The 22,873-nt window shown below is 31.2% G+C and overlaps 2 protein-coding genes across 2 annotated transcripts in view; one reads left to right on the top strand and one right to left on the bottom strand.

Moving 5' to 3' along the window:
- The first annotated feature begins 1,100 nt into the window (after positions 1-1,100).
- LOC145322053 (tropomyosin-like) lies at positions 1,101-13,362 on the top strand. Its single transcript, XM_080163821.1, has 10 exons — positions 1,101-1,215; positions 5,055-5,097; positions 5,603-5,693; positions 6,155-6,221; positions 9,361-9,466; positions 9,938-10,037; positions 10,713-10,775; positions 12,185-12,309; positions 12,643-12,689; positions 13,164-13,362. The coding sequence occupies exons 1-10, from the start codon at positions 1,145-1,147 to the stop codon at positions 13,306-13,308; spliced, it is 858 nt and encodes a 285-aa protein (XP_080019947.1). The 5' UTR covers positions 1,101-1,144; the 3' UTR covers positions 13,309-13,362.
- Positions 13,363-13,569: 207 nt separating this feature from the next.
- r (carbamoyl-phosphate synthetase 2, aspartate transcarbamylase, and dihydroorotase rudimentary) overlaps positions 13,570-22,873 on the bottom strand; it is a 56,118-nt gene continuing 46,814 nt past the window's right edge. Inside the window, 6 exon segments of the mRNA XM_080163822.1 lie at positions 13,570-13,882; positions 14,426-14,479; positions 17,376-17,498; positions 17,796-17,854; positions 18,215-18,287; positions 21,512-21,625. Coding sequence (XP_080019948.1) covers positions 13,822-13,882; positions 14,426-14,479; positions 17,376-17,498; positions 17,796-17,854; positions 18,215-18,287; positions 21,512-21,625 — 484 coding nt within the window. The 3' untranslated portion in view covers positions 13,570-13,821.

The raw sequence follows: 22,873 nt of genomic DNA on the forward strand, positions 1-22,873 counted from the left end.
TATTCTATTCCTTTATTTTAATCATTTTTCAAAGCTGAATTTAATTTTACTTTAGTAAATTCGATTAGATTAAACAAAGAAGCAGTGTCTATAGAAGAATCATGTCATACGTTACAAATGACCAATCATAGGTCAGCATATATTTTACCATGTATAATCAGGGATAAGGGATAAGAAACGTAGGAAAATATTATTTCAGGCCTATTTCAAGTCTAGGCCTAAAAAAACAAGTAAAAAACTTTTTATAAACCAATATATTGATGGCTTTTGTTAAAATCACGCTATGATGTTTTTTTGTCTCCCAAAATTTTTTTATCTTTTTCTCTAGTAATTTGAATTTTTCAGAAAGCTATAATTGGTTTGCCTCAGACAGATTTTAGGATGTGTTTATAAAAGAGTAAAAATTTTATTTGAAAATATTATTTTATCATTACTTATTAAAATTCTAAATAAATTTAGTACAAGTAATTAAGCACTTGGGTAAAATTCTATCAGTTCTTCTTGTTCCATATTAATAAAATAATGTTTTTTGTACTTTTGAGGTGTTTCAATTAATTCCGTATAAAATTTTGAAATTTTAAATACAACATTACATTTATAAACTACCAAATGAATAATTTGTACCTACCCACTTTCCAAAAATTAATCTCTCTATTTTTTTCATTTTTATATATGCTATTTTTTTAATGTAAAACTCTGGGCAGATTTGATAATTAAGCTGATGTGATCGAACACCCTTTTTTTCTTATTTTCATTTAGAAGCAAACAAGGTAAATTTTCTTCTTCAATTTCATATGCCGCGTTTTTTATATCTTCATCCGCCAATTGGCTATTGGTTGATACAAAACAAGCCGATTCTTATTGGTTTAGAGCAGTAGCTACTTTGGAGCATCCACAAGTGATGGCATTTAATTAGGAATTGGGAAAAGTTGCAATATCCCTTTCAAATCTAGGCGGGGACCTAATTAATGGCCAGGTTTCCTATCCCTTATCCCTGTGTATACTGGCCAATAATTGGTCATTTGTATTGTATGACGTCATTTTTTATAGGCACTACAAGCTGCTTCTTAAAGAAATTGTACTAATCAAATTTACAAAATTATTATGTTTTTTATTTCAAGGTTTTAGATTGAATAGTTTTAAAATGGACGCAATTAGAAAGAAAATGCAAAGCTTGAAAGGTGAAACCGATGGCCTATATCTTACAATTAATAGGTTGGTCTGAATTTGAAATACAACTAGCGGATGACATCTAACGTTCTTATTTGGCATCTTTTAAAATGGAAGAATGGGGTCTATTTTTTTTAATTATTGAAAACAAAAAATTGTTTGCGAGGCATCAAATAACTTGAAAAGCTGCTGAAGGTGGCTGCGACTGAGTATACACTGTTAAAAATTAATTTTGTTTTTTGGCATCAGATAATACCATATATTCATTTCATTAATGTATAGTATCATCCCATACGTTCTAGCAAAAAAACTTATTATGATACAAGGAAGATTCCAATACTGTATTAAGTATTACTTAGTGTTCTTGGGAGTAATATGTATTACTAAATAAAGAATTTGCCTATATTATCCAATATGCTCTATGAAATAAAATTCAATATGATAGAAGGAATTTTCTTATACTCTCTATCATAATTTTTGATACCCTCTATCGTAATTTTTGATACCCTGTAGAGTATAAAACTGTTTTACTTTGGATAAAAGATCAGTTTATAATATTTGATTATTATATGTACATATACATTTTATGATATCAACAAACATACCAAGCAGAGCCATGAAACAATAATTTAAATGTAAATTTAGTAAAAAAATTACTTTAAAAATGTTTAGGACTTAACACAGATCATTAATGATAAAAACTATGGTCAACTATAAACTATAAATTTAACCATAAACTGTAACTTTTTATCTTTGTCTAAAACAACCAAGCCATTATAACACTCCCATGAGAGATGTGCACGCTTGGTGTCTGTTAAATTTAATCTATACTTTATAGATTCTTACTCTAGACACTATATATTGTTACTAAACCCCGAACAATTATATTATGCAATCTACATTTTTGTGGATATTTCGTCTATGGTAGTCCATAAGTGTACAGATTTACAGTACATTGTTTACATTTGTTAAAGCAACACATATGATTGAAGAAAGTGATTATTTTTTAAATAAAATGCTTAAATATCAATCAATTACTATATTTTTTGATTTTTTACTGAACAATTTTATTATGCAAATATTGTTTTTCAGACGGAATGGGGAAGAAAAAAGATCTTAATCAAGGTGAAAAGAGGCAAATTCATATATTATTTTCACAAGGACTTGATACTTTTGAAATTTCAAAAAGATTAGGTAGAGATCACTGCACAATTCAGCGATATTTTAACGAGGGGGTTCTGCACCAGAAACCCCGTGCAAAGACAGGTATAAGAAAGGTATCATCTCGTGATTTAAACAAAATCAAGCTTGTGTTAGCAAGGAGCCCACACCTTACCAGTGCCAGAGTATTTGAAGAGGCTGGGGTAGAAAATATACCTAAATCAACAAGAAATTGTATCCTTAAAAGGCTTGGTACTGTCAAATCTCGACAGATATCCTGCCCCCTAACCCCTGCTCACCGTTCAAAACAGCTGGAATTTGTCAAACAGTACATGAAGACAGACTTCCAGCAGGTTTTATTCACTGATGAATGCCGTGCTAGCCTTGATGGACCAGATTGTTGGGCAACAGGTTGGGTTCTTCATGGGAGGGAAGCAGGTACAAGATTTCGGAGGCAACAAGGGGGTGGGGGTGTGATGTTTTGGGCTGGAATAAAGGGGGATCAACTTATTGGACCATTTAGAGTACCAGAAGGTGTTAAAATTAACTCTGAAGCTTACATAGACCTTCTCAACATCTCGTTTTTACCATGGTACAATAAACTTTAAAAATCTGAGAAATCAAAGTTGATTTTCATGCAGGATAATGCCCGTGCCCATACTGCTAAATCCATGATCAGCTTCTTGGAGAAAAAAGGTATCAAGGGGAACAAGATTATGGACTGGCCACCAAATTCACCTGACCTGAACCCGATAGAGAACCTCTGGAGTCTCATTAAGTATGAGATTTACAGAGATGGTCGGCAGTTTTCTAGCAAAGATGACCTGTGGGAGGCCATTAAACTCGCTGCAGCCTCAATTCCGGCCTCCAGTATATCAAAGCTTACCTCTAGCATGGATACCAGAATTCTGAAGTGTCAAATGGCCAAGGGCTATAGATTCAAATGAATTTACCATTTTTTGTTCATTGTTTTCTTCAAATAAATGATTTTTTGTTTCAAAATTTTATATATTTTTTTTGTTGCGTCTCATTAATTAGAGTAAGTGCAATGATGCGATACCAAAGGTTTTACTTTAAATAGATTTTTTAATGATATATTCAAAGGAATTATGAAATCTGCATATTATAATTGTTCAGTAAATTTCATGAATTATTTATTTTTTTATTGCTATAAATAGATGAAAACCCTAATTTGAGTTAATAACTGTTGAAAAGTGTGTATTAATGAATCAAGAATATAATTCCTCCAATTCCATAAAAAAATGTTTTTGAATCTAAGCTAAAATTGATTTTTTTTGAAATGCATAATAAAGTTGTTTGGGGTTTATAATATTAAACTAATCAGTAAAGTATTGATTCTTACTCTAGATGGTATGAAATATTACTATATCAATAAACTTCTCTCTAGCGTATTTTCCCATACTCTAGAGAGTATGAAATATTACTTTTATTTAATAAACTTCTCTCTAGCGTATTTTCCCATACTCTAGAGAGTATGAAATATTACTATTATAATAAACTTCTCTCTAGCGTATTTTCCCATACTCTAGAGAGTATGAAATATTACTATATTAATAAACTAAACTGTATAGTATTGATCAATATGCTAGAAGGTATGAATTGATACTAATAAATATAATGATTCTGTATAGTAATAATTATTGTGTTATAATCTAATTATGTTGTTATAGAATACTTATGGGTCCAATACTCCCCAGGGTATCAATTGATACTAAATGAAAAAATTATTTTTAACAGTGTAGATTAAAGTTACTGCAGCTGTAGGTAGATTAGACTGAGTGTAGATGGCTGTGGTAATTAGAGTATGTCTTTGCTAATTGAAGTATATGGGGGCGAATCGCTTAAAGAGACTAATTCTTTCTCTAAGCCGCACAGCTTTGTCGAAGCTGCGTAGTTTGTTACTGCTAGGGATTCATTGAAGCTGCTCGGATGAGTGCAGCTGCAGTTTCTGAAAATGTGGCTGGGGCTGAGTGTGGCTTAATCTAACTGAAGCTTAGGTTTATTTTGTAAGTCGCGTGGCTGAAGCTGCCAAGATCTAATGAAAGAAAGATTATGTTGAAAATTAAGGCTTTGATTATAAGAAAATTAAAATAAGCATAAAGATAAAGAATTTTTCCCACTTAAAATTCTAAATAACTCTGATTTAAGATAAATTCCTTTGTAATAAAAATAGATTCTGTGTTGAAAATTTCTTGTCGTTACTGGAAATTTTTTCATTTCTTAGTCGATTTACTTTCTTTTTTACAAGCGACAGAGTCCCTAGTCTCAAGGAACATCGCCCCTAGGGGTGAGTGATTTTATATTACATTTATTTTTTGTTTTTAAATGTTTGTTTGTCTGACTTATTTTTTGAGTTTATAATCTTTAATACATTAGAGGCGCAATGAATTCAGTAGTATTCCTTCATTAAAAGCACAGTCCAGTCTGTCAGCTGTTAGATAACACAGAAACAAAAATAATTCATGTACAAACAGTGGCGTGCACAGGGTTTTGTCAAAGAGGTGCACGTAGTGTACCAGAAATTGAAACACCCACCTTTACGATATTTACACATCCCTTTAGCCAAAATTGAAAGAGTGTAGGGGGGAGGGGTGAGCTTTAGGGGGTTGCAATCCAAAAATCAAGAGGAATGGATATGACCTCCCTTTTGAACGCCTTAGAATATAAAGTAAAAGCCAAATTAAATGTAATATTTTGTTTAGATTTGAAGAGACAACTAAAAGATACAATGAACAGGCAGATAAGGTAACTTTTGGCCGAAAAATCCCGGATTACGTCATATTAGAATAATGAACTATTCTAATATGACGTCATTTTGTATAGGCACTTCGAAGGAAGTATAAAAGTTAATTTGAGAGGAACCTAATTAAAGGTTAAATCGAACTTACAAAACTTTTTATACTTACGAAAGTTACCATTGTATTTTATTTTTTTCAAAGTTAAATTGTTTTGTATTTTGATGAAAGGCGGGGTAGGGCATAGAATTTCGGGTCAGCCTTATATCTCGACAATCTCCAAAACTTCTGTTAAAATGTATGAACAATGGAAATAATGAACTACACGTGGACAAACTTTTCCACCAATAATTTTTACTACAGATGGGTTGATTTTGTTTTTCACATTTAATTTTAGTTTTGAAAAGAAAAAGAAAATTTTGAATTAAAGATTCTTTTTTAGAGAAGGTGTAGAAAATAACCTTAAAATGCAAAACACCTATACAAGGCTTCCATGAAAAAAAAAAACGTTTTAGGCTGACACTGATATCCGAGACCTGGGTAAAAAGGTTCACAACTTTGAAATTGAATTCGATGAAACCCATGATAAACTTCAGAAAGCCATTGGTAAATATTTATAATACATTTTTATAATTTACTTATAATTATGACAAATATTTCTGCCTGTCAAAATTAATATATGAAGAATGCCCATCCCCTGGCCCCTTGCTATCCAAATGCATTGTGTTGGGCTTGCTATCCTAACCTGGAACTATCAAAGCCAACCTAACTTAAATGGGTATTTTAGCAAACTAAATTAACGACAGAATTTTCCTAATATATCCACGGATATATTATTCATTTCTGTGCTAAAATTTGCCTATTCCATATTTCAACAAGAACAATAATTTGAATTGTAAAGGCAGGGCTCAGTAGCCGCGTGTAAGCTTCAGTCAACCGTCATATTATAACTTTTAAAATTCAGCTGGATGTATAAACTCAATGGGTTTTAATTTAAGACTAATGCGCGACTGACGAGCTCTCGGTAAAAGGATGTAAAAATTATTAATTGTCAATTTTACTTTAAGAATCCTTGGAACAGAAGGATAAAGCTCACAGAGAAGTTGAAAGTGATGTTGCTGCACTTGCAAGAAGGTAAAATTAAGGGCTCGGCAGCTGCGCGTCAGCCACCTGTAAGTCGCAGATAAAATTACACTTAACAGACTGCTGGGTGTCTAATTCATTTTCTGATATGGCAATCCGACTATTTAAAACGTTTTTAGGCACTCAAAGGATTAAATTTGAGGCATATTGAAAGCTGAAGCGCGGCTGCTGAACCCTGTTTAAATTATTGATTAAGATTGGCAGCAGATAATGACCTATCATAAAATTTAATGTATAGGTATACAAATCTCACACATAGATTTATATCTAACAAATATGTACATTGTACACCTATTGTACTCAAAGCACTTTGTGTACATTGTAGTACAATCATAATTTTTTTTAAATATATTTTTTAGGAATATATTGAATGCATTTCTATAAAAAAAATTGCACAAATAAAAAATGAAGAAAAAAATCAAACTGTCCTAGTTCAAGTGACGTTTTTAGGGTTACTCAGAAAATGTTCACAAAATTTTATAAATATTTTCCTTCAGAATAATTAAAAATTTTCAGGATTTTTAATTTTAAAAGGCTTACATTCTTTTATATTTTCCTGTTCCCGACCTAATAGATGTATAGATGTATATAACCCAGATAACTACCTGGATACCTTTTCCGTCTGTAGCACATTGCTTTCTGCTCTTTTGTAGCGATTTGGTTGTGGTTTTTTTTCAGATGATATAGACTGATATTAAAAGACCCAATTGAAAGTCGGCACAGGGTCCCAAATCCAGAGAGTAAAGTTACATAAAGCTCGTGCCCCCTCTATTCTTTTATTTCAATACTGACCAGTCTTTAAGTATTGTGTTAAACTTGACCATAAAAATCAATAACATATCAACCATACAATATTTATTGCTGATATAAAGCTAGTTTTTTTAATGCATTGTCAATGATTACTACTAGAAACCTATATCAACAACCACTTAACACTTTATTTATATAAGCCTTGATTGATACGATAAAGGCATAGAATTGGGTGCTTTCCCTCGAGCACTTAACCCTAACCCCTGCGGTACCTTAACCATGCAGGACTAGTACCCAGTATCCATCATAACATAACCTAACGAAACTAACCCTTTTCACCCTCATGTAATTTATATCAAATATCAGAGGGGACGGGGGTCCATGCTTAACAGGGCACTTTGAGGGAACACCTCCAAAATTGAAACAGTGATTATCCGCTACATGCCTGGGGCAACTTTCCCTGAAGAAATATGATATTTCCTGTACACAAACATTATTCCATTTTCCAATCTTCAATTCAATATCCTAACAACAGATCTATAGTATATAGAAACAACTACCTCCCTTTCTTTTTCAATGACCTTTTTCGTCTGCTTCTAAACTATTTTCTGCTACTGCTGTGTTAATATAAGCGACACCATTGGTTGATTTCAATGACCCAATAGAAAGGTTGCACAAGGTTGATGCGATGGGGAGATACAGTTATTTAACCCTTTCTCAGTCTATTGTTTTACTCTAATATCCTAACATAGATTGTATTTAAAGAATGAGAGGGTTTTGTACAACAAGTACAGTATTTCACCGTTACCAAATATTTAGATTTTTAATAGTTATTTCTTTCATCGTATTATAAACGACTTTCCGCGGATATAGAATGTACAAGTTTTTTAGTCCCGAGGTGCCGAAGGCACGGGCTAAAAAAATGGTTTTAATCTTTTGATTGTACATTTTATATTCGTAGAAAGCTGGATATAATACGATGCTGGACATAGTTTTTTCGTATGGATGAGAACCGGTTCCTATCCACCGGATTCGAATGAATACGAGAAAATGTTTCAGTTGTCAGTTATCGCCATAACAGATGCGCTGGAAAGTGTCATATGTGACACCATAAAAAAACGTCTAAAAAGGAGAGAAGAAGTGAGAAAGGAAACCCTTAAAAAAAGAGATGGATTTAGAAATATTTTTGTGACGATACACATGACACTTTCCAGCGCTTCATTACAATTCATGTTAATGCTTCCTGCCAGGTTCTACAGGAGATGAACTAAACTTCAGGATAAGACATTGGACAATTTAAACAAAATAACTTTTCTTTAGATTAAATTATTTACTAAGTATATTTGCGATTACTTTTATTTAATGAAATCTTTCAATTTTTAACATTTACAAAACGGCCTGCTTTATTGGATCAAGATCCATGACAAATAAACGTCTATAAATGAGCTCGAGTCTTCCAATGGTAAAGTGTTTAAAACTCATAGTGCTCCAATAATCCTCATTAAACTCTCATTGACCAAAGCGATAGGACCTTTATTCTATCTGTTTATGGAATGAATTAAGTTTCTCACTTCATGTAGATATTTGAATTACATTGAAGTATTTAATCCTTATTTCATAAATAAAAAATATTCGTTCATAATAGAGTAAATCTAAGAAAACTGTATTTTAAAAGAATTCGATTGTGGCGACACTTCCTTTGTGTTAAAATATTAAAACTAAAATTTTAATCATATTAACCCTTTGGTGATGGTAATGTGAAAAAAATATAATTGAAATAATCTTTTTAAAATCATTTAAATTAATAAATATTTACTTCTTTCTTTTAGATAGTAATGGCGGGGGAGGAAAAAAGATTTATTGAGAAATAGATAATAGATTTGTACTTATAGAAAACTAGCCAATAGCGATATAGTTATATTGAGCCAACTCTAGTTGTTTAATAAGTTAGGAACCAAACAATCAAACTTTAATCACTATCCAACGTTTTTGAGCCAGCGAGTAAGATAGCATGGTTATAAAACCAGTCTCTGACAAAACTCTCTAAATATTATTTATAAATACTTATTTAGAATTATATTAATGGAGAAAGAATTAAAGAAATCTGATGAGAATCTTGCCTCATCCATCACTAAACTTGCTATTATAAATATTTGTTTAGAATTATATTGAGAATTTTGATAAACAGCTGGAGGTTGATTGATTATTTTATAAAAACTTGTTTAGAATTATGTTGATGGAGGAAGAAGTAAAGAAATCTGATGAGAATCTTGCCTCATCCATCACTGAACTTGCTATTATAAATATTTGTTTAGAATTATATTGAGAATTTTGATAAACAGCTGGAGGTTGATTGATTATTTTATAAAAACTTGTTTAGAATTATGTTGATGGAGGAAGAAGTAAAGAAATCAGATGAGAATCTTGCCTCAACTATTACTAAGCTTGCTGTCACTAGCAAAGATGCAGATGCTGTCCTGAAAACGGTAATAGTTATGTATCACATCGTATTATAGACAGCTATCCGCAGATATTGAAATAAAAAATTTAAGATTAATTCCAGTTTTGTTGGCTATGAGGGTTTGAAGATCTGTGCTAACAAAACTAGTTTTAATTTTATGATCTTTTTTATTTGTAAAAAGTTGTTCATAATACAATACAATATGTGATTGTTCAGTTTAGCTCAGAACTGGTTATAATCCAGCGGATATTGATCAGTTTCTAAGACATACAGGAAAACTAACTTTTAAACAAAGACCATAATGTCCATTTATAGCAAAGTTTTTGGAAGAAAACTAACTCAAATAGACAGTAGAGAAATTTCTAAATGAATGGTAGCTCAAAATGGACACATTTGATAAAACCATATAAATTGTGAGTATATGTATTTTTTAGACCTGTCACTACAAAAAAATGCTTTGCCCCAAACAACTTTCTAACGGGAATGTATTATGTAGGTGAAAGTGTTTGAGTCTAAGTGTATGAACAACGAAGTAACCATTGAGGAGCTGGATAAAAATCTGCGTGCTACATCAAAAATGGCTTCAGATAACGAACAGGAACATATTTTATAAAATCAAATTGTGACATTAGTCAGGAAGGATGTGGACATTAGGTTGTTTATTGCAATATCTTAACAACTTTGGGGACTTTGATTGGTTGGTTCCTTAATTTGTATTTCCAAACGTTTCAACCACTAATTGTACAGAAGGGGTAATTAGGTGTATCATCATTTGGGATATACATCAATTTATCGGCCATAGTCTTATCCCTGAAGATCCCAAGACATTAGTGCATCTCCAATTGTGATGGGTTCGAATCTTGGCTGAAACTGCAACTTAATGCAGACGTTAAAAAGGTACCTGCATCTGTTGCTCTACGTTTTGCTTCTTATGTTATATAAATTTACTGGACATTCAAGGTTTTTAAGCTATTTCCTATTGGATTTAATAGTTTATTTCCAGTCGGGCACAGTACTCCTTTTAACAGTGAAGCCTCTTAAAGAGTATGGGAAGCTAATATCGTTCTTGTAGCATCCATGTAGAAGCTTTAGCTTAATACAATAACATTGACCACTTACATTTTTGTAATCCTATATGTTTTTTTTATAGAAAAATTAATAGATTTTCTTTTTAGCACCAATATTCCTATAAAAAAAAACCTAGCTAGGGCACTTTAAGATTATTTTAATAGGATTTTAGATTATGTAGTTAATATAAAATATTTGTGACTAGAAATTGGATGAGATGTGCAGAAAACTTGGTGTACAGGAGGATGAACTTATCAGGGCTAATGGTAAGTTTTGTTCTTGTTTAAAAGCTGTGCTGATTTTAACTTTCAACTTGCGACTATGCCCATAGAGGCCACTAGTCTACACCCTCATATTAATTTATTACAAAAAAAACTTTTTTGAGGGGGGGAGGGGGGGGGCGGGGTCTTTTTAAGGCGATTTTCTACGGAGGTTGGTGGTATCCTCCTCAAAATTAGAGTTATAAACCTTTAAAATTTTGAATATTTGTCATAACCCAACAAGAGTTTTCAGTGTATAAATTACGAAACTAATCTTATAGTTTTAAATACCACCGCCAGGTAGTCATAATAAAGTTTGAATTTTATATGAATGAGATACAATATAAATAATTTTTAACATTTTGATTTTTTTGTTCTATATAGATAATTCTATTTTGAAAAAGTTTAGAAGATCTTTGAATTATAGAAATACATTTTTAAAACCTAAATAGTCTTAATTTAGAATGAATAGATTACCGGTTATCATTAATATTAACTAATACTAACTACAATCTATATCATTTATTTGATTTTTATATTTGAAGGATAAAGATCCATTTATACATGTCATAAATGTAACAATTAATCTTTTCGGTAGCTTATAGGTATTTAATCTTGATAATTACCTGAAATTTATCTTGAATATCTACCTGTTAATAAGTAGTACTGCAGCTGGTTTATAATTAATACTACCAACTAGGCCCCTAGATTCTGCTAGAGGTACTTGAGGTTAGAGGGGGAAAAGTTGGCCCCCTCCCAATTTCCAATTTGAATTTTAAAAAGAAGTTTGCAATAATAATCTAAAACTATCCCAAGAATTTAATGTAGATTATACTGACACCATTTGGTAGCTATGTAAAACGTAAATCATTCTTAGAATGGAGAACTCATCTGTTAGTGTTCACTGTTCAGTGCTTAGCGAGACAAAAAAAAAACTTTTAAATTTTATATTTCTTTCCTTGAAGTTTTTTAGCATTTAGATTTTGCTTTGTTTAAATTTCTACTTCATTACAACCTACAGCAACATGTTAATTTTTTTTCTAATTATAAAAAGCTAGCGCCCTTTGCATGGTGGCTTAAAAAACACATTCCTAGCCGCACAAATTTGTAATTATAGCCTTGCGCAGCTAACGGCAAATAATATTTGATGATTTAAACAAATCATCAGTCTGATTTAGAAAAACTATAAATCTTTAAAGAGTATTGACACTATAATTCCAAATAATGATAATAGATGCATAATTTGCTAATGATATCTTAAATTTTCTCAAATAACCATGGCTTTGGAGTAGTTTTGAACATACTTTTTAGTTGCAATATAAAACTAAATGGCGGTTTGACATTGCCAATAGCTGTTTATCTGCGGGAAAATCTAGCACTTTTCTGTGTAGCTCAATAATCTTTGTCAATTTTAGAGAGAGCTGAGTTGGCTGAGAGAAACCTGAAGAAAATAGAGGATGAGCTGCAACTTGTTGGAGAGAACATGAAACAGCTGGAGATGTCAGCTGAGAAGGCTGTGGAAAGAGAAGAAAAACTTAAGGTGACAGGGACATCCCTATTTGAAACATTAACAATTTGGACGATTTCCCTCACAGTGCCTATTGGAGCATGAACAGGGACACCCCTACTTATTTGAAAATAATTTGAAAATTAAGGTGGTGGGGTAGAAAGACGTCGAAGCTTTTTTGAGGAGGGTTAAATTGAGTGATTCAAAGGTATGAGGGCAGCAAAGTTTGAACACCCCTTTAATAGGGGAGACTGTGCTCGACAGGCACTTTTTTGGACTGTAAAACCACAAAAATTTTAAAACAAATCAATAAATCTTAATTAATCACAAGATTAGAATAGGTTAAATTTTGAAAATTTACTTTAGGACAAAATCCTGCAAATCCAAGTAAAATACAAGACTGCTGAAGGAAGGTATGCAGATTTTTTTATAATGCTGCGATAGACCTTACAAATATAATTGTATTCTACATTCTGGATAAGTAATTCCTCAATTCAGAAACGCTGTGTAGTAACAAACCGACCACATTGTTGGTTAAAAGGTGTACAAATTACGACAAGATGATAAAAACCGACTGAACCGATGTTTCCACAATTTCGTGGAAAATCGCAATGGTCCAGGAAATGTTTTCTTCTATGTTTGGGAAGCTATGGGCAAAGCCTCTAATCGTGACAAACTGTTAGTTTTTATAATTTAAATACATATCTATTGATGTTAAACAAAATCATCCCTTTGCTATATTAAAAATATTGGTTGAAAATTTTAGACACTGCTAGTTTGAACCATCTAATAAATTTAGTAACAGAAGAAGATTGTAATTAATTTGGATACCGGTATAATTCACAGTCTAATGTACCCTCCCTCCATTTTAATTCTGTTAATATTAGATTTGAGTACGGAGAGATGAACATCACCAAGCTGAACCAAAAGATTGACAACATCGAGGACGAGATCTACAGAGAGAAGCTGAAGATTAAGAAGTGTGCGGATCAGCTTGGCGAAACTTTCGATGATATGCTGGCTAATTATTAATTTAGATCATGTTATGTATATGTACCTTTCTAAATGCGAAAACCTAGTTAACTTGTTGTAAAATAAACACGTATAGGTTTCGGGATTTTTTCGCTGCTACTCTTAAGCTATTATATGCCTGTTCTATTGACTGTCACTGAATATTTTAAATATATTCAATAATTTAGTTTTCTACATCATTCTAAAAATATTACAATCTTTATGTTATTGCTATGATATTTAAGAACATAATAAATATTAATAATTAAAAAGAAATAAATCATTTAAAAAATGTATTTCGATGTAATAAATGTATAAGATAAAAGATATAACTCAAAATATTAAATAATTCATATGGCACATAATATAAACATTAAAAAGTTTCAAATAATTCTTGAAAATGTTAAAAATAGACTGTTTTACATTGCAATTGTTAAATGTAAAAACAGATAATACATTTTGTGTATAATATGTATAATCATAAATCAACAACGGTAACACATGATTAAAATAATGTTTTAAATCCTTTATGTCTTATTTTCCCAGGACCATGGCTAGCAGGGCCATTCTCACATACATACCATTTTCGGCTTGCCTAAAAATAAATAAATTAACTATACTGTCTTGGTTGAATTTTTGGTGAAGAAGTCTAAAAAAATAAGCTTTCATCTACTGGTAACTGATTCGCATGACATCAAGAAACTATGAATTTAATATAATAAATGGTAAACTGGATAAGGTTTAAATAAAAAAGCGTAACTACCGAGATTTTTCGTCCAATATCTTTTTTCTATCGTAGACAAGGGCGTCCAAGCTTTTTCATTAGGGGGGGGGGACAAAAATTCAAAATTAAAATTGATTTGGGTAAGAGGGGGGGGGGGTGGTACAAATTTAAATTTATTTAGGGGGGGGGGGGGTTAAAAATTCATTTTTTTTTGGGGGGGGGGGGGGGTAATGAGGTGTGATAGTTTAGGACATTCTACCTACTCTAACTGTTAAGTCGCGCATCTGACATAGCATCGTGATGTCTTCAGTAATAACGCGGTTTTAAGCTGAGGTTCAAACCTATCCACTCCCGTACGATGAGCTGATGCTACATTTTTAGCAACGGTCGCAGATTGTTAATATTTTAACCTACCTAAAGTAAGCTGCTCTAGTATCACTGTCTACATCAACAGAGATCTCCTCGTTTCTAAACAATAATATTAATTATACATTAAACATTATGGCAAATGAGCAGGCCACGTGCAAAATTTCTGGAGACCACTATTTTAGAGGTCCCAGGGCCATAAATATAAATAATAGATTTGTATAATAGATAATCATCCATAATACAAAGTAGAATGATGTCTGCCAGTCTGTCTCTTTTTGGAAAAGTTTTCATCCATGGTTTTATTTTGCAAAGAGTAAATTTGAAAAGTTTTTTATGATATCTCTATAGCTTGAAAAACGATTATAGAATATAGGAGGAGAACTTCCTATTACCTCATGGGGCGAACCCACTAGAAGCTATGGGCGAAGTCGCTTTTAATAGTAAAAGTATAAAGGAAAGGAAATAATTGCTCTAATTATTACCATTCATTCATGTTTTTGGTAAACTATAAAGAAGAAAAAAGTTTAGATTAGCGTAAGTTTTCCTTTTATTTCACTTTTTAACAAATAGATAGTTTTATTTATAATTTAATAGATCATGGAAATTATTTTGGATTTATGTCATTTAAAGTTATATAAATCCGCATATTTTAATGCGTTATTTGTTACTTTTGGTATGGCCAGTTTTATTTTCCACAAAAAAGAAGAGTCCAATCGGTTCAGCGATTACCGAGAGCTCTAGCTTCAGACTAACAAACAGTCATACATCGTTATAATTTGTATTATATAAATGTTAAAAACTGCAAAGACAGTTGTGATTAAGTTGAACAAGGTTTGTTACAGAAAAGCTTTGCACCTAACCAAACTATTACTAAACTATTACACAACTAAACTGTACTTATTTTGCGTAGTTAGTTTTCATTATTTATGGTTTTGTTTCATTAAACAAATGGAAAGTGATTAATAAAAAATCTTAATATTATACAAAAAAGGGATATTTTACAACAAGCAGTTTGTTAAAAAAAAAGGATCTATGTAAACATAAAACTTGAATGATTAAATAAAATCAAATACCCACATAAAACTGCAAAACAAAATAAGTAGAGTGTAAAATCAACACCATGAGAATCACCAGCAGATGAGTTTTTAAGTGTACCTTCTTTTTGGAGAAATTTAATTCTAAGACTTTTATATAGTTTTTCTTATCAAAACATTATTTTACAGAAATTCTCCTCTTGACCTTTTTTTTTATTTTATGATACAAATTATTTCTTGAATCGTATTTTCGCAGATATTAAAATGAAAAATCAAGATATCAATTACAGTTTTCTTGGGCCTATAGACCGAAGTTTCCGGCCAATAAAACATGGATAAATTCTGTGAATTTTAATTTTCCAAAAATCATTATATTATTTTCTTTAAGAATCGGTTTTATCCAGCGGAAATTAATCGAATTCGAAGCAAAATGCTTATAATTAATTTCATGCACGCAATCATTATCTAATGCTTGATAATTTCATTTACTTTAATGTTTTAAATAACAGTTTGTATGGAAAATAAAGGATAATTTTTGCATAAATCCAAGGTTTTTTAACAAAACAAAAAGAAGTTTAAAAAAAAAAAGATTTTTCCTTATCAATTATACTTTACTGTACAGCACTGTAATTTAATTTCAAAACTTTAGAAAAGTTTTATTTTGTATTTTGTGAACCAAGGATACCAGGGATATTAAGTGATAGGACAATGGCCGATAAATTACTGTACATCCCCAATGATTACACACAAAATTACTTCTTCTGTAGATTAAAATTAGTGGTTGAAACATTTGAACAATAACTTTATGAAACAACCAATCAAAATTCACTAAAGTTGTTGAGCCAACGAATAAGAAAACGGTATCATAAAACTTTGGGGACTAGTGTAATAAACAGCCCAATGTCCCCTCTCTCTCTCTGCAAGGATACAAAGCTTGCAAACGAATATGCATATTCCATCCCCGAAAATTTGGCTGTACGGACGGAATGTCGAATTACAACCCTTTAATACTTTCAATGAGTAAGAGATTCTATAAAATATTTTGATACAAATTACTAAATACATAAAAAGCACCGCTTTTCTATAATCATGATAGGTTGGTTCGTTCGTAACAGAAGCTATGAATGTTAATTTCGGCATGTTGAAATTGTTCTATTAATTTCAAACTTGATGGAGTTATTTTTTTCCCTGTTTAAACTAAACAATATCCTTCAACAGGCGCAATGATTTGGGAGTAAATTCACTTAATTCTCAAAAGATTTAACATTTTTCTAGTCCATTATACATAAAAGGAAATTTCATCAAGAGGGACAGAAAAAGTTAATAGTCTGCATAATAAGTTGTAATGAGAAAAGTATTATAAAGTATAAAAGCTCAAGTATTATGCAATAATATTGCATAAAAACTTGATGTACTTTTTTTCATTCATAATGCAAGCAAAGTATAACTGCAACTAATTTTTTCTTTCTATTCATAACTTTCAGGGTGAAAACATTAAGACATCAGACTGCCTTAATGTACATATTTTGTTAGTATTTCCTTCTATTTATTAAATAGTTATTTCTCATAATATGTACTGATTGCCTTTGTACTTTAAATACTTTCGTGCATTCTCGGTGTTCTAAGTTTCTTAATGTAAATATAAATCAAATGCTTTGTTGATATCATAAAAAATCTTATCAAGGTCAGTTTTTGCATACTATGGTATGCAACTTACTACGCTTAGAAGATTAGAATGACAAACAATCTTAATCCTAGCATGAATACGCAATTTTACCCAGCTTATACCAACAACGAGATTAATTCGGAAAAAAATCACAACCCTATAGGCTATATGTGATTTTCTACTGTCGTTGGGGGGGGTGGGAATACATCGTAGAATTGACGACCTTGTATATGTCCCCCAAATATTATTTTAGATTTATTTCGCTTGTTGGTTATACCATATTCCTGAATTTTACCTGGGCAAGGGATGAAGAACAGCCATCTTCTTTTTAGCCTTGGTCATCAGGTGTGGGTTGATTACAAACTGACCAAGAGAACTTGTGTACTCGCTCAATGATGAAAATCTCTCCTTCTGAATCCTGAAAATAATAAATTCTTCAGTTTTTTTTAAAGATCATGTTTGTTTTTCTTTTAGAACCAAATTAAAAATAAGAGAGAATGATGGGGGGGGGGGGGGTTATTTCTTAATTACTTCAGTTCAAGTTAGGTTAGGTTATATTGATTACTCAGTAGCCCTGCAGGGCTAGTGCAACGCAGGCAGGGGGCCCGCAGTACTCTTAATTTTAAATTTTTTTTCTTCAAAAATTACATTAAAGGGGCAGGGGAGGGGCTGAAGTGTTCGATAGGCACTTTGAGAGAAAGAAAAAACTAATTACCTGGTCATGTAAAGAACATCTGTCTCGGGAAGGGCTTCTTCCAGACAATTATACTCGTCCTGAATTTGAATCATTGTTTAACTAGACATACGAAAGATATTACAAAAATAATGGGGTTAAGGGTCCAGTGCTAGACTTGCATTATAAGAGAAAGCTCCAAAAATTATCTTCCAAGAAATAATACCTAGTCATTTATCGCATCGTATTATAGGCAGCTTTCTGTGGATGTCCAAATGAATCCAATTTTGTTAGACCCGAGGGGCCGAAAGTACGAGCTAACACTGTGTTAATTTTATGATTTTTATTTTACCAATCATGGAAAATTCGATGCTAGATATGAATTTTCATTATGGCTAAGAACCGGTTCTAATCTAGCGGATATTAATCGGTTTCAAAGCCATACTTGAAAATAAATGTACCTGTTGAATTCCCTTCTTGGCAACATACTGTTTAACATCATCCGGCATTTTCAAATTTGGCGGAGACACATACCTACATATTTAACAATAACAAGATTAGTTTTCATAAAAACGTATGTCTTATCAAAATAAAAATGATAACTGTCATTTTATGTACAGAAATATACGACATTTTGGAAATTAATTTCTCATATTCACAAATATCCGGTGGATTAGAACCAGTTCTCATCCATACTAAAAAAACTATGTCTAGCATCGTATTATATCCAGTTTTCTACGAATATGAAAATGTTTAATCATAAGATTAACCCGTGCCTTCGGCATCTTGGGGCTAAAAAGACTGGTTTTATTGTGATAGGCGTTTTTAAGATAGGCGTTTTTTGAGATAGGCGTTTTCTGAGATGGGAGTTTTTTGAGATAGGCGTTTTCTGAGATAGGCGTTTTTTGAGATGACCCGTTTTATTCTTTTAATTGTACATTTTATATCCGCGCAAAGCTGTTTATAATACGATGCGAGAAATAACTATTCTTTAACAATAAACCCAAACAGTTTTAAAGCTCAATTAAAGTTGGCAAAGATATGCTAAATGTAATATTAGACAGATACACTTGCATTCTAATACTTTTACAAACACATTAAATTACTGCACAAGACGTCTATATATTTTTTGAAAAGGCTTAGAGCTTAAGAAATGAAAATTAGCCAAGATATGCTGAACTTAAAAAAACATACACAAATGTTTTAAAGACTTTTGTTTTGGAGGTCCTTGGGGCCATTAAAATGGTGGTAAAGACATTAAAGCCATGAAATAACTATTAAACAATTCACATTACAGACAACAGACTCCTCAAGCATGAAAGTATAGTGGAATAAAATATGATCAAACTTACCTTATTCTAACATTATACATGGTAAGAAAGAAGTTTAGCCAGGGAGTGGACAGTCCTTCCATTTAGTAAATCATACCTAATTCTAACATTATACATGGTAAGAAGCTTGGCCAGGGAGTGGACAGTCCTTCCATTCAGTAAATCTTACCTTATTCTAACATTATACATGGTAAGAAGCTTGGCCAGGGAGTGGACAGTCCTTCCATTCAGTAAATCTTACCTTATTCTAACATTATACATGGTAAGAAGCTTGGCCAGGGAGTGGACAGTCCTTCCATTCAGTAAATCTTACCTTATTCTAACATTATACATGGTAAGAAGTTTAGCCAGGGAGTGGACAGTCCTTCCATTCAGTAAATCTTACCTTATTCTAACATTATACATGGTAAGAAGCTTGGCCAGGGAGTGGACAGTCCTTCCATTCAGTAAATCTTACCTTATTCTAACATTATACATGGTAAGAAGTTTAGCCAGGGAGTGGACAGTCCTTCCATTCAGTAAATCTTACCTTATTCTAACATTATACATGGTAAGAAGTTTAGCCAGGGAGTGGACAGTCCTTCCATTCAGTAAATCTTACCTTATTCTAACATTATACATGGTAAGAAGTTTAGCCAGGGAGTGGACAGTCCTTCCATTCAGTAAATCTTACCTTATTCTAACATTATACATGGTAAGAAGCTTGGCCAGCACATATCATTTTTGGAAAGTATATACTTTCCGGAAGCCAATCTTTATGAGGAAGGTATTTTTAGAAAGGGGAAAATGTGTAGAAAACACCCATGTAAATTAGAAAATCCGCAGAAATCATTTTTAAAAGTTATTGGCAAACATTTGCAATGTTAATTTGCAAAATTAATTTTATGCCCTAAATGACATATTCTGAAATAAATCTTTTATGAAAGTTTTTTATCTATGAGTTTAGGACATGCTTAAGACATAAAAAATATTTTCAGTGTTACTTTTTTCGCCCTACATGTGAAAAAAGGCATTTCTCACATTTTATTATAGAAAATTGCATATAAACAAAATAATTTTTTTTTTCTACAGTCAACATAATAATTGGGATAAAATCTTTCATTTTAAATGTAGAAGTCAGATAAAGAATCCTTTTTAGAGCAAATATAGTGCAAAAAGTAACCAAGACGTTTTAGCAAAGTATGAATATCTAATGAAATAGATACTTTTAAATTTTGATATACATATCAGATAAAAATATATAAAAAAAGAGATCAAAAACTATAAAACAAGGTATATATTTTTTTCACTCTGTCACTGAATAAAGAGCACTTTTAGGTTTGATTTTAACCAATGCAGCACTTAAACACTCATTTTTCAAGGTAAATAAACAAAATGAATGCAATTATACAATTAAGTCAGTTTAATAATACAGTAAGCCTTTTTGTAGCAATTTTTTTTTGTTGAAATTATTCTTTATTTCTATAATAAACTGTATTAAAATCTAATGATTTGAAAATTCGTAATTAAGAACTTCATTTTTACACTGTTTAGACATATAAATTACAAAGAAAAAGATTAAATCCTTTAAGTTTCAATAATACTTTATATATTTACATAATAAAAACATTAAAATTGATAAAGATTAAAAAAAAAGATAAAAATAAGTAATTTTTAAAATCATTTTGTGTCGTCTTCATAAACTATTTCCCCTTTTATATTTTAGTCTGGTAGAATTCATAATTATAAATAACCTTTCTTGAGCATATATATGTTTTATTGAAATTAATTATAAGAATGTAAAACATTTTTTGATTGATTTAATATTAACAATTCACCTAACATTTTGTTATTTTACTATTTTTTGAAACTCTTTTATTCTTATTAATAATTCTATTTAACACAAAAAGCTCATAGGGAGTTGATAACGTTTATTTCTTGCTTTGTATTCTAATCAGGTATTTTATTTGACTAAATTTTTTAAAACTATACAGCATGCATGTTTGTGTCAATAATGAAGACATTACGGGTTTTTATGTACAAAAAGTTGTTTTAAAGCAAGAAAAAAAATATAATCTTTCTAGTAACTAATATACAATTTCGTAGTTTTAAATATGTCTGTATTTTGGTTTCTAAAAAAAGTACTATACCAACAAACATGCATGCCTGAAAATTAGTTTCAATATTCGAATTAAACAGGAAAAAGAAACTAAGTCGTCGTTATAATTATTGTTTGTTATTTTTGGTGTAAGGTTTTTTTTAATGAAACTTTTTTGGATCTTGTTAATTCGGTTTCTGCGGATTTTCTGGTTGCCAGAAATTAAATCTACGCATCTTTTTTAGCTAGATGGCATTTGTCTGGTTAAGATTGGATAAAAAATTCTTTGGTTGGTTAAATTTAATAAGTGTGCCAGGGAGTGGACAGTCCTTCCATTCAGTAAATCTTACCTTATTCTAACATTATACATGGTAAGAAGCTTGGCCAGGGAGTGGACAGTCCTTCCATTCAGTAAATCACCAACCATAGTTATTGTCAAACCATTTACTGTTCCAATCTCTTCCCTGAAAACAAAATATTGTCTTGGCTATATTTCGAACTTGCAACCTAAAGGTGCTAAACTTTTTTTATAATTTATTTTATTCCCAAATCCAAGGAGCGACACATTATAAAATCTAAAAATTATGGTAAAACATCACTAACTAAAGAAAATAAAAAGTAAAAAGTCTTTTGGTGCTTTCTTTCTAAGTGCTTATCGAAAACTGCCCCCTCCCCCTTACTTCTAAGAGTCCCTAGCCCTGAAGGGCTGCCCAGTACCCAATTTGACCTGATCTAATGAACAAGCATAACAAAACTAACCCTATCCCCCTCCCTAATATAAATCTTTTGCGCTAGACAGGCAACTTAAAAGCTAGTCTTTTATCCATATCATGAAAAGCTTTTTAAGTTTATAGCATTATTATCCTTGTTTCAAATATTGACATGTTTCAAAAAAATAGATGGTTTTGATTTTATAGTTATATCAATATTTATTTTTATTGCATGGAAGTATTTAAAAATATTAGCATAATCAATATTATAAATATCCCTTTTTGGAGGCGAATATCTTCTATAATTGCGGATGGTCCAATTGTCCGTCAGTAAGGGATCCCTAATTTAGGCATGTGAGAATTGTCCCATTGATTTAAACTTGGCATGTTGATTTCAGTGACTATTAGGTTATATTTGAAAAACGTAGCCATCCTATAGTCGTTACAAAAAGGCCGTACATCCATTCAAAACTTGCAGATTTTAAAAATTATATCATATTATCATCCTATACACAAGATTTTTGGATTATTAATTCCTAGGACAACAAGCTACAATATTTTCAACAAAGCATTTATATTATAAAGTCCTAAAAATGTAAGGATGTCATATTCTGCTAATAAAGTTCTGACAATATACAAGTGTTAATGTTCGTTTATCCTACCGTCTCATTTTATGTTGTCGTCCTTGTTTAAACAAACAAAAGTATTTTGTTTTTTTGAAAAGGGATCTTTTAAAGTTTGACTGTAACAATCTGTTAATTTATGATATTGATTAAATTTTTACAGTTTCAACCCTTTTAAAGCATCATTTATTTGACTTTAAAAAAATATTTAATGTAAATAAACTATTTCAAGGATTGGTAGTAAAAGGATTTTGAAAATTTCACAAAAAATCTTTATTCAGTTGATTTTACTTTATAAAAATAACATTGAATAAACGTTGTTGCGTTTATTGTCGAGATAATGTAATCAAGGAAACCAAAACATCTTTGAAAGTAAAAG

This window comes from Acartia tonsa, chromosome 6 (assembly GCF_053477335.1).
Source record: "Acartia tonsa isolate MP-2025a chromosome 6, ASM5347733v1, whole genome shotgun sequence".
Lineage (NCBI taxonomy): Eukaryota > Metazoa > Arthropoda > Copepoda > Calanoida > Acartiidae > Acartia > Acartia tonsa.

Bases quoted from the DNA above. Each gene is read 5' to 3' on its own strand.
- LOC145322053 (XM_080163821.1), top strand. From the start codon at position 1,145: ATGGACGCAATTAGAAAGAAAATGCAAAGCTTGAAAGGTGAAACCGAT. The intron at 1,216-5,054 runs GTTGGTCTGAAT...TATTTTGTTTAG, and splicing joins CTATATCTTACAATTAATAG to ATTTGAAGAGACAACTAAAA. The intron at 12,310-12,642 runs GTGACAGGGACA...AATTTACTTTAG, and splicing joins AAAGAGAAGAAAAACTTAAG to GACAAAATCCTGCAAATCCA.